At 37.4% G+C, this 11,685-nt stretch overlaps 2 protein-coding genes across 3 annotated transcripts in view; one reads left to right on the top strand and one right to left on the bottom strand.

The window, feature by feature from the left end:
• The first annotated feature begins 1,002 nt into the window (after positions 1-1,002).
• On the top strand, positions 1,003-6,360 carry LOC307077548 (E3 ubiquitin-protein ligase DTX3L). Its single transcript, XM_079738976.1, has 4 exons — positions 1,003-1,183; positions 1,635-2,573; positions 3,719-3,936; positions 4,539-6,360. Exons 1-4 carry the CDS (start codon positions 1,160-1,162, stop codon positions 4,606-4,608), a joined length of 1,251 nt encoding a protein of 416 aa, XP_079595102.1. The 5' UTR covers positions 1,003-1,159; the 3' UTR covers positions 4,609-6,360.
• parp8 (poly (ADP-ribose) polymerase family, member 8) overlaps positions 6,346-11,685 on the bottom strand; it is a 29,553-nt gene continuing 24,213 nt past the window's right edge. Inside the window, exons 17-27 of one of the 2 annotated variants that reach the window (XM_079738962.1) lie at positions 11,478-11,603; positions 11,232-11,297; positions 9,477-9,544; positions 9,051-9,099; positions 8,818-8,930; positions 8,095-8,167; positions 7,928-7,997; positions 7,431-7,507; positions 7,258-7,327; positions 6,599-6,683; positions 6,346-6,486 (exon numbers count right to left, since the gene is read on the bottom strand). In XM_079738962.1, coding sequence (XP_079595088.1) covers positions 6,384-6,486; positions 6,599-6,683; positions 7,258-7,327; positions 7,431-7,507; positions 7,928-7,997; positions 8,095-8,167; positions 8,818-8,930; positions 9,051-9,099; positions 9,477-9,544; positions 11,232-11,297; positions 11,478-11,603 — 900 coding nt within the window. In that variant the 3' untranslated portion in view covers positions 6,346-6,383. Of the gene's footprint in view, positions 6,487-6,598; positions 6,684-7,257; positions 7,328-7,430; positions 7,508-7,927; positions 7,998-8,094; positions 8,168-8,798; positions 8,931-9,050; positions 9,100-9,476; positions 9,545-11,231; positions 11,298-11,477; positions 11,604-11,685 lie in introns of those variants that run through there. The other variant, XR_013811946.1, reaches the window with a different exon arrangement.

Raw genomic sequence — 11,685 nt, 5'->3', positions numbered from 1 at the left:
ATTAAACGTAGGTCCTTTATAAATAAATAATATACTTATTATTAATAATACGTCTAACATATATTCTAATATTCCCGCCAGCATCAAAACCAATACCTATAGAATATTCCATTGCACTCCCCTCGTCGTCCATACATACTGTGATCTCGTTTCGAGGTTGCATGTCAGTCTACCTCCGAAAATCTTTGCGCGATGGTCCTTCTGAAGGGGCTTTTATTTTCAACGCATCCAGGTGTCTGGTCGCTGAATGCTGCATGGATTCAATGGCTCCTTTCTCTCTGTAGAGCAACCCCAACCCCGTGCAATTAATGTGAACTTACTGCAAGCACCATACCATTAGGGGCCAAACTGAGAACTATGTCATGACTCATCAGAATGGATGATTGACTTGCTGTTACACAGTTTCTGCACTTTATACAAATGAGTACCCAGCCTGGCTCCAGATGAAATATATATGCCTATAGACCTACATGTTACAATCGTATAAATACACAAACATACAAACACACACACACACACACACACACACACACACACACACACACACACACACACACACACACACACACACACACACACACACACACACACACATACACACACACGCACATAAATACATTTTCTTGCCATTCTATTGGGTTTTTGTCGACCAAGCACAGACAAAATATCCAAGCATTGTATTATTCAATGAGATAGCACTTACACCGGAGTGGTGCAAAATTTACACCGGAAGGTTTTTATGTTAGCAGTAGGCTATATAAGGTAAACTATAACCTACAACTGTTGATAACTAAAGATAGGGTTGTCTGTCACAGTCTTGAGTAAGCTGCAGACCCATGACTCTGTACTGCCACCCAGTGACGACAATAACAGCATGTGTCCTAACGAGACCAGTGGGCGGTACTGTGCTGCCTTCTTGTGGTAAAATACTGTTAATGCATCCCATTTTACGGTTGGGTTTGAAACAGCCTTGGTGCTATGAGATCGAAAACGAAACAGAAACTATGGCTTTGCTGTGCGGTTTAAACGCGTCTCGCTTCATTGTTCACAAAAAAAATTCTGTATAGTTCAGTATTACTCATTGTGGGCTTGATTTAAGAACTAGGCCTATCGCCTGTTCCAAGAAGAATACACGCGGTCCTGTTTGTTGCAGTAGGCCATGGCAGAAACTCCGTTTGAGGACGTAAGTTGCAAAGCTCACATGTAAATATAGTATAGATACATTTTGTAAGATGCATTGAATTCTTTTGTCACACGTTATTCCTGTTTATTGATCTGATTTGGACAGCTGGAAGATGTGACCCGATAACTTTGTTGTGTTTGTTGTGTAATGTTGTCTCTCTGCACTTCTACATGTCTGTTTGTTTCTGCCGCAGTATTTTAGTATTTTCATATCTGAGCGATACAATTTCGCACTCATTTGGCAAATGATTGGTTTACAATCCTAAAAACACAGCTATCATATTTTACATATCCACATAGGCCTATAGGCATAAGTAATTATATTCCACTTCAGCAGACCCATTCCTGTGTATGAGTCAATCTATCATTGATGCCTATATAATAGAGTAAAGATTGGCATTCATCAAAACTTTGAATATGTAAGACTTGTTGATTTTTTTGCTCTCTTGTAGCTCATCACAGATGTCACAATCCTTGTTGATGAAACTGACTACACGGACAAAAGTCATCTAATGGAGATTCTCAGAGATTCTCCTTCACCAACTGGTAAAACACGTTCCTCTTACAAAATAAGGGGCTCTGATCAGGAAATAGAAGAGCTTTTCATGAAGCTGTGCACCCTGCGGCGTCCCATGAAAGCAGTTGTGGCCGCACCTGTCATGGAATACATCAAGAAAACGCATTCTGCGGAACTAAATAATATGAAAGGAAGCCACGTCCTCACAGAGGAACTCCTCAACACAGAAAGAGATAGCATAACTCTGATATTTAAACCCTTCAGCAGTCGTGTTAAGGAATCTCGTGTGCGTCTAGTCAGAGAGCGATTTGTCACATTCTACCAAAGAATTGCCTCAAACCTGCATGTGACGAATGTGAACATCACACAGGACCAGTGCAGAGACATGCAGAAACAATTTCCAGAGCTTGTTATCCATCCCCAACAGTTTGGGGCCACAGTAAGAGGATCTTATGCTAACATTGTGTCCTTGCAGGATTTCATTCAACAGAAATCCTCAGGCTTGAGAGATAGGCAGGCAAGGAGGGCGCTTGAAGCACCAATGCATTTCACCAACAACCATGTCCATAGCTCTTCTACTGCTATCTGTGATCAGGTAGATGAAGAGGAAACATGTGTCATTTGTATGGAGGTCATCCGCAAGGCAGTGAAAAAGACTCTTGACTGCAAACACTCATTTTGCAGGGGCTGCTTGAATGAAGCTTTTGGTTACAAACCTGTTTGCCCAACATGTGGAGCCCTCTATGGCACTCTAAAGGGAACACAACCTGAAGGAGGGAAAATGAGTTGCAGTTATCAAACATCTTCTTTGCCTGGTTATGAGAAGTTTGGGACCATCACTGTGCATTACTATATTCCAAGTGGAATTCAGAAGGTAAGAACATATTTTGAAGGTCATACGATCTATGCTTGTTTAACACAATTTGTTTTTAGCTGGAAGGATAAGCCTCTTGTTCAAGAATGTTTTAGGATCAGCTGTTTTTATGTTATTTAATATATTCATGTGCTGCGGATGGTACACACACAGCTTGATACTTTTCTACATAAGGCCTGCCCCCTCTTCAAATCCGGCCTGGCACTTCAAATTAAATTATAGCCTGCATGCTCCAATTTTAATTTTCCTTCAGGACATTATTATGGAGTGAAAAGAGTATTAACTGTATTTAGTATATGCTACACGTGAACCTCCTAAGATTGCGCTATTTGATTGGTTTGCTGTCTCAGGATATTGGGCAATATCCCATGATTGAGATCTCAAACTCAGGATATTGTTTTCATCACAAATAAATAAACAAATAAACCACTTATAAAAACAAATAATTCTTAATTATAAGTATTATCTTGTTCATTTAGTGTCCTCAGGCTCCGTGAATAGTGGGGAATAGCTATTCCCCACTATTTACTTCGCCTTTGATGAATAATTGTTAAATGTTCCACCTGTACACATTCATAAACGTATAAATGTGTAATTTTCCCAGCAGAGGAATTATTCCTCCACAAAATAGGGGGCAGCATATTACAATAAAGTGATGGTGTCCAGCCCTATGGTTAAAACAAGGAAATGCACAATGCATCCAATGCATCACCCAGCTGTATATAGCATAAAGCTTACTGTTTAAACTTTACAGTGAATCTGTGCTATGAAGTTGTCTCTTATTCACAAGTTTTTCTCATTCTATTGAACCGGAATTGTTCAGTTGTTCGGTATAGAAACAAGGAGGTGCAACATAGCGTTCCGTGAGCCACTCACTATGTATATATATATAGGTTGTATTCTTAGTAACGAAAACAGGATTTGGATTTTCATGGGATTATACACTAATGTAGACGTGCTTGGGGATGTAAAACTCCATTACTGCCTAGCCTGTTCCATTTGATCCCACTAATACTACACTGCACCTTTAAATTATTTGAATGAAAATACATAATAATTGTAACATTTCAGAATCTTGTTGTTAATTTGACCATCAGGTACATTTAACTCATACAAATATGTGAATATGGTTTATTAAACGACAGGAGGACCACCCTAACCCAGGACAGACCTACGACGGAGCGTCACGCGTAGCTTACCTGCCTGACTCATCCGAAGGACGGAAAGTTAAAAAGTTACTCCAACAAGCTTTCAAGCTAAGGCTCATTTTCACTGTGGGACAATCCTCCACCAGCGGCAGAGACAACGTGGTGACGTGGAATGACATTCACCACAAAACCTCCATCAGCGGAGGACCCACTTGGTGAGCATGTTACCGACTAAAGATGCTGACCCAACTCAAGAACAATAAAAAATGTATCCAGTTTTATTTGTGTAATTATGCAAAACATTCTCAAAAACCTTTGAACATGCTTTCATCTTATGTATTAAAATCTTGACGTCAGTAGCAAAATACAGCAGGCCCTGGCATCTTGAAAAGCGCTCAATGGTTTGTCATTGTCAACTTTATCCTTCATACTGTAAATGCCAAATTTGATACTTCCATCATTTGAATTGCTTATAATTCAAATGAATTGAATTCAACATTTTTATTAGGCCTACATTTAACCTAAGTGATGAAAAAGTGTTTATTCTAGGGAAACCTTTTGACGGCAAAGTAAGTCAATGGTCAAAACACCATAAATTAACCACAATGTATGAGAAAGCACCAAAAGAATGAAAAAGCATATATGATATAATAAACTACATAACAATGTTAATAAACTGACATAACAATATGTAAATTAACTGAGATAATATGTTAATAAACGGACATAGCAATGTTGATAAACTGAACTTTGTTAATAAACTCTTGTAACAATATGTTAATAAACGGCAAGTAATCTAACACTTTTTGTTTTGCAGCTATGGTTACCCAGATCCTGATTATCTCAAGCGTGTTCAAGAGGAACTGAAACTGAAAGGAGTTGAATAATGAGTCTAACAGACGGCCAGCAACTTACAGAACAAAGCTTTATGCAAGTTAAAATTTAATGAACATAAACAAGTACATAAGCTACTATTTCCATAACTGTAATTGTAAAATGCCCAAATTAATTAATTTGCAAAACAAGGAAAACTTCATAAAAACTTAATTGGAAAATTGTCTTGTTGCGTCGGCAATATTTACATTATATACAATGTGTATTTTCATCCTTTTACCATTACTCCATATTTGTAAGGCACCAAATGCTAACACAGCATAATTGTATGTACTTGTGCACAATATAAAGTAAAAGGTACTGGTTGACAATGTAGAATGCTAGCAACAATCATCAAATGAATGCAAAGAAAGCCTGTACATTAAGGACTGCTTAGTTTGTTTTTTGCTATTTCAAGGGGTTACATTTTTTGATGGTGTAAATGGTGAATGCTTTATGTATTAATTGGAAGGAAATTTTTCATTCACAGTATTGAAATAAAGATGTTAAAATTGTATTTGTGATTTGTTTGTTGACATGATAGGTGTTTTGCATTCTTTAACATGCTCTGAAAACTGTGTGAACTGAATGTGACGGATGACATTTGATTCCACCGTGTGTACTTCAAACTTCATACCTTTTTTTACATTATATATATATATATGAGTTACATTTTTTTATTAATTTTGTAAAAGAAAAATGATTACTATATTGCTCAAGTATGGCAACAGGTACCAAGACTGACTTTGACTGTGGCGTCTGTAGTTGTGGGGTGTGTGGTATGTTTTAAATAAATAAATTATACTGGGGAAATGTAGCCACTTAAATCGTTTACCTGTTCTAAATGTAATGGGAAGATTATATAAGGATCATATAAATATTCAACATTGTATAAGGTTATGATTCACTATTTCATGGAATAGTATGATCTTGCTTTTGGTTCTCTTCGTCAAAATTTGTGACTGCCCAAAAATGTATATAGGTAGACAGATAAAACACAATGAGCATAAGTGGCATACGCAGTTCTCTGACTTGTCTTTAAGCACAACAATATATAAAACCACTAGCAGAAAACACCAATTGTTTTTTATATATAATAGAACAAAAACATTATCGAGGATGAAAGGATCCCTTACAGAATGCTTGTTTGTTTAACAAGGGACTTGAAGCCAGCCGAAATAAATGTTTAAAATGCAGTACAATGGGCTGCTGCCTTTTATTGACTTTGATTCTACGTTTCAGGTGTTGACATGATAGATGGGCTGTAAAATGTTTGACAGGAATGTTTGCAGCCAATCTGCATTACGACCAATCCAGCCAACAAAGGCCACCTTAAATGCATTTTTTTTTCCAGATCATGATTTGTTTGAACAAATTTTACATCAGAAAAATACAGTGCATGAAGCACCTTCTATACATAAAGAACATTGTACTTTAAAGAGTACAACTCTTTGTAAACAAGGTTGGACTGTGGCATCTTTTCTGAACACAAACCACCCTTTTCAGCACTTATTTTGAAAAGCAAAGCTCTCAAAATAATATTTTATTTGAAATTGTTATTGTCTTCCAAACACCAAAAAGGTTGATTGTAACATAAACCTAAAGAGTTTCATTCTACATAGTTGCTCTGTTGTGAATGAAAAGTGAAATGTTCCAATGGGAAAGCCTTGTATTTAAAAGTATAACGTATACCCTTCTTTCTCATTCACATGTATTAAAGTCAACTGGGAGTTGACTGTGGGGTCAAGGGATATCTCCAGGTCCGGACTCTAAGAAGCAGGGTGCCGGATCATCCTGTGGCGGTCTGGTTACCAATCACACGGAGGATCTCGCGGTGGATGCAATTGTCTTGAGTGTTGAGGCTAGAGTCTCCAACTTGTCCGTCTTCATAGCTTCATTGTGAGAATAAAATCAACATTGGCAGTTGAAATTCTGTTATTTGAAATTAATAGTAAATGCCAGACATGTCATAGATGAACCCATCATTTCACTCATTCAACTTACACAAAGAAAAACCTTGTGCAAACATGGTCGGTGCTGGGAACGACCCAGATGTCCCCATGCTTGTGCAGTTCAGGAGAAGTAATCACTGAAAAAGTAAAAATAATCTAATTTAAGAATGAACTTTAAAGACAACATGCATCCTGACGTTATGTTAAAGCCGCTGTAGGTATTACGATGCCAGAGATGCAAAGAGAGTTCAGAAAAGAGCAGAAGAGAGCAAAAATAAAAATAGTCCCCTCCCACTGCTCCCTCTCACCCTATGTTTTGCTGCCATTGAGAGTTGCATTTCATGCACCTTTGGTTTACAGGCAAGCTGTACAGACGCCCTTATTGGTCAGAAATTGAAGAAACTGTCTCATACAGATGCAAGTTGAAACAGATATTCTCACTGCGCATTCCACTCAAAAACAGCTGACAGGTGGCTGTACTATTTCTAACAAATCTCCCTCTAACAATAGCTCTTTAATCGTACTTACAGCACCTTTGATTTAGGGTGTATCAATTTCCGAAAACTTGGTAAGTGAGTGTTTACATGAAAAAATAACATCGGATAAGGATTGGGTTAGGTGTCCTCAACAGGTTTCGCTCTGGCAAGAAACCGGTTTCGATGTTTACCTTGCAGTTTCATGGACTCATGGTTACAATCGGGTTTGTCTTACCTTCACATAAGGCTATGCACTTCAGATTACGACTCTGCAAGAACTGAGGCTGCTGTCCTTTCTTTTGTGACTGAAAATAATAAAACAAACGTGCAAAATATGAAGACTTTTGTCAATGTTTCTAATTCCTCAATTGTGCTCCTAAGGAAAGACCACTATTAAAGGCTGGCCACCTGCAAATGGATGTTGGTCTTGCTGCTTGCTGCCATTTCATCCTTTGAAATAACTTTTTGTTGTCTTTTGTTCATCCCTGTTTATTAAAAGATGAAGGTGATGTAAGTAATTTTAATCAATTTTCATAACAATCTATATTCCTGGCTATAAAAAGTGTTGACATGTGTTCTATTCCTGGCTATTTGCCTTATTGTTCTTTTCATGTCTTTTGAGATGGTGTTGTCAAAATCCCCTTTGACTGTCACCTACTAGTGGTTTGAAATGGACCACCTAGTGGTTAACTTACATGATTTTCTCAATACTCTCTCTACTTCTTCCCCAGTGAATACATGGTTACCTGGATGTTTCCATCCAGCAACATTGTGTATGGGGTAGAGATAACTTAATTCTCTATCACCCGCCTTTAAGTGAATCAACTATTCAGTTCATTGCATTGTCAACTTGTGTTCATATATTCACGCTCAAAGTACGTGCTGGGAGGCATTTCAGTTGTTACCTGAGTAACCAAAGGATATGCTTGATAAAGGACTGAGATATATTCCATTCCCATAGATGGCACCATGTAGCTGTGTGAAAACATAATTGCTGGATTTTAGAGGGTCACATAAAGAAATACAAATTGTAAAAGTCAAGCGTCTGTCAAGGTGAGGAGAATGTAAGTACCTGAAGTCTGGTGTTGGAGGCCACAACCAGTCCATTCCTCAGAATAGAGTGCCAGTTCTCTATGTGGGAGCCACTAAGCAGATGGAGTTTATTACTTCTACTTAGAGAGTAACCAAATACTTCAGTGAGAGAGCCATCTTAGTTGAACACAAGTTAGTGCCATTGCTTTTTTTGTGCCAGGTGATGTGACTTGCCAATCAAACTAGGTTGTTTCGTTGAAGATTTATCGAATTCAAAATCAATTTGAAACTGAGATTCGAAAAGACCATAAATCACACAGTTCAATTTGTGTAGTTGTGGCTTATTTTGAGAAGTTACCAAGATGGTGTCTATGCCAATGGAAGGCTGTTTTTCTTAGTTACAAAACAAAGTGGGGTCTGTAATGTGTTGCATTCTTGTCGTTGGATACAAATACTGACAGATAATGGTGTCGAGAGATGTGACTATGTAACCATGGCGTTTATGCCAATCAGAACGGGACACTTCATATTCAGCATTGCTATATAACAGTAAGTGGTTCATTTCTTTTTTTTTATTTGTCTAGCTAAACCTTCCCCATTTTTACACTTAAATAAAGTTATGTTTTTTGCCCCACAATACACAGTTGTATTTGGTTTGTTTATATAGATATATTTAATTTGATAAGTTTAAGTTTATATTTACAGAATATAGATAGCATTCACACCTGCACAAAAAGCACATACCTCATTTTGATAAACTTACTGGAAAGCAAACGTGCTCCCAAAGAGATTCTTGGCTGCTCTAAAGTTGGACTCTTTGGCAGGCGGGCTGCTGAGCAAGAGAAACTGGTGCGGCGTGTGCATGAACTTGAGTTGCTGAAAGAATCGCACATGGGTACATATAAAGCCACATCTTCAATGGTGTTTACCAGGTTAGATATACCTCCAAGGTTGTATCAATGTGCTATATTAAAACATTGCATTAGATTCACTTACTCTGGGAACTGGAAGTTTAACAATGTGTGACCTGTTACTGGATATTACCCTACAATGAAGAAAAGTATATTAGTTTCAAAATGCAGAAGGGTAAAGCAAAAGGGCTGCTAGATGTCTTGTGATTCAAAAAGAAAACCATTGTGATTACACTTGGTTAATCACAATGGTTAGTCATTTGATGAGCAAAAATATTGTTTTTCGTTAGCTTACGGTAGAGAACAATATAGGCCACAACTCATCAGCAAAGTAGAACAATACATTGCTGTCAACTAGTGTTATATTGATGGTATTATGGAATTTTGATTCTGGTAGTAAATCGGTTAGATTTTCTTTTTTATATATTTGATGGGAAAATGAAGCTGTGAAGAATCATCCAAAGTATTTTTAGTCAGTGGTTTGTTTTGCTCTCATAGTTCTGGAGCTCACCACTGAAGGAGAGGATGTGCCAGTGGGTCGTGCTTGTCCATCTGCTTCTTTATTTCTAAGTAAGGCGCCTGTGAGGAGCAAAAATAAAAAATCAATCTGGCTGTGTGTTCCCAAATATTTTCATCAGCCTCATTGCATTGCAGAGCACATCGACAGATTGTACCAGCGATGGGAAAACAAGTGGTGTGGTGCGCAACTGCTTCAAATGCTGCCAAGCTCTGCTGCAGTGCTACCTCGAATCTAACGCTGCCAAGCTGTTTCTGCATGTTTGGACTGCCAGGCCCCAGCAGAGATACCAGAAGGGGGTTACGGCCAAGCTATTATGAGCTTTCCCCCCCTCCATGCACACTTTTACTACTAAAAACATCTGTCCATGCAACGGCATGTCTTACAGAACTAAGATGCTCAATGTGAGATAACAAAGATAAGAGCTTATTAATACATTTTTGTAGCCTGGAATAAGATTACTTGTGCATGGATTCAGTAACAGTAAGAGGAACAAGAGAAGGTGTTGAAGTGGAACGGCTGCCATTGTTTCTTATATAGTTCAATAAGTATTTTATGTCTTCCTCTGAATCCCTTCAGAATACCAATGACTGAACTCACAGTCCTGTGTTTTATGATCTACACAACATTATTCCGTGCTGACATTTCTGAGCTTGAATCCAAAAATGTTAATTGTCAGCTTGATACTGAAATATACATGTAATAATGTTAATGCTATGACATTTATTAAGACAACTAGATCATTTTGATCTAACCCAAAACATCACTCCCCCATCAACACTTGCCTTGTTAGTCAAACTAGGCCAGCTGTAATTCTTAGTCTAAAAAAAAGAAAAATATATTTAAAATCGATTTGCTTTACATTAATTAATCAGGGACGTTAACCTGCTAGGGGGTTCTTTAAGCTCTATGACAAATGTCTGACTGCAATAAAAAAAACTCACAGTAAGCAAAAAGCATTCCCAAATGAAATAAACAGCGGAAAACATTAACAGATAGGAATAATGAAAACACAATATGGCTAAGATATGTCAAACTATATCATCAAATGATGACAACTACATATATGAGAAAAGTAATGAAATAATAAATAAATAAACAAAATACAAATGAAGAATAAAGTGGGATCACATTCAGTAATTTGGAGGCCAGTCTCTTTAATTGACATCTGAACATATCTAGAAAATACTTTCAGAGTTCAAGTTACATAAGGATTTAGGAAATCTAATATGTAGTCTGGGATGCTCCTCCAAAGTTCTGCATATAAATTTGAAGTTTTAAAAACACGTGCCATGAGAACCATTAGAGAAAACAAACGCCCAATGGTTTAGTTGTTCTCAGACCTATGACATTTCTTTCATTTTTTGAGTACATAAATCAAAAAGGTTGGGGTAGACCGGTCTACGGTGTCAAGAACTGCTAAATACAACAAAGACAACCCTTGTCTGTTCGACCAAAACCCAGACTGAAGTAGGTTATTTTATATTCAATAAGACTATCTAAATAATCTAAATAATTTTGGTGAGCCAAAAAATAAGAAAATAAAAAGATGAAGATGAAGTGGACATTTATTTTATGTATTAATTATTAATTAATGATTAATTTAGAATTGATTAATAATCAGGGTCAACATGGTAATATGTTAACATTTAAAACCAAAAATGCAAGGGATACCTACTAACTTCTGCCCCCATAAGGAGATCTTCACCTTTGTATAAATATGCTTATTATGAGGAGTTATGAAGATACCTGGGTCATCTCTCGGATGGATGTAAGGCTGTCAAGGGCTCGCATCACCCGGTCATAATCCTTCTTCTACAAAATACAAAAATGCTGATGCACAATTCTGTTTTTGCAAAGTTAATGCATTTTCACAATTCTAGACAATTGCCTTAATTGGTTATTACAGCCAAATTAATTTCTAATGGCAACTTTGATGATTATTATTTCTTTATCAGAACGTTTTGGGGGATTTTTCTAGATTCGGCCACTTACCCTTGGATTGAAGGCTAGGGTCTGAGGATCATTGGGGTCCACAACAGAGGGATATGGCTCGAAAATAACAACCTTCCTGGGAGACTCTAGCGCTGAGCGACACATGGAGACTAATAGATCAACCACCTATGGAATTGAAAGAACCCCATGCTTCATTCAAATGAACACACATGGCATACAGTTTAGCGTTTCTTAAACTATGGGTCGG

The sequence above is a fragment of the Pollachius pollachius genome (assembly GCF_949987615.1).
Source record: "Pollachius pollachius genome assembly, chromosome: 1".
Lineage (NCBI taxonomy): Eukaryota > Metazoa > Chordata > Actinopteri > Gadiformes > Gadidae > Pollachius > Pollachius pollachius.
The sequence above is the reverse complement of the archived record's forward strand: the minus strand, read 5'-3'. Positions and strand labels throughout refer to the sequence as shown.

Bases quoted from the DNA above. Each gene is read 5' to 3' on its own strand.
- LOC307077548 (XM_079738976.1), top strand. From the start codon at position 1,160: ATGGCAGAAACTCCGTTTGAGGAC. The intron at 1,184-1,634 runs GTAAGTTGCAAA...GCTCTCTTGTAG, and splicing joins CAGAAACTCCGTTTGAGGAC to CTCATCACAGATGTCACAAT. The intron at 3,937-4,538 runs GTGAGCATGTTA...TTTGTTTTGCAG, and splicing joins ATCAGCGGAGGACCCACTTG to CTATGGTTACCCAGATCCTG.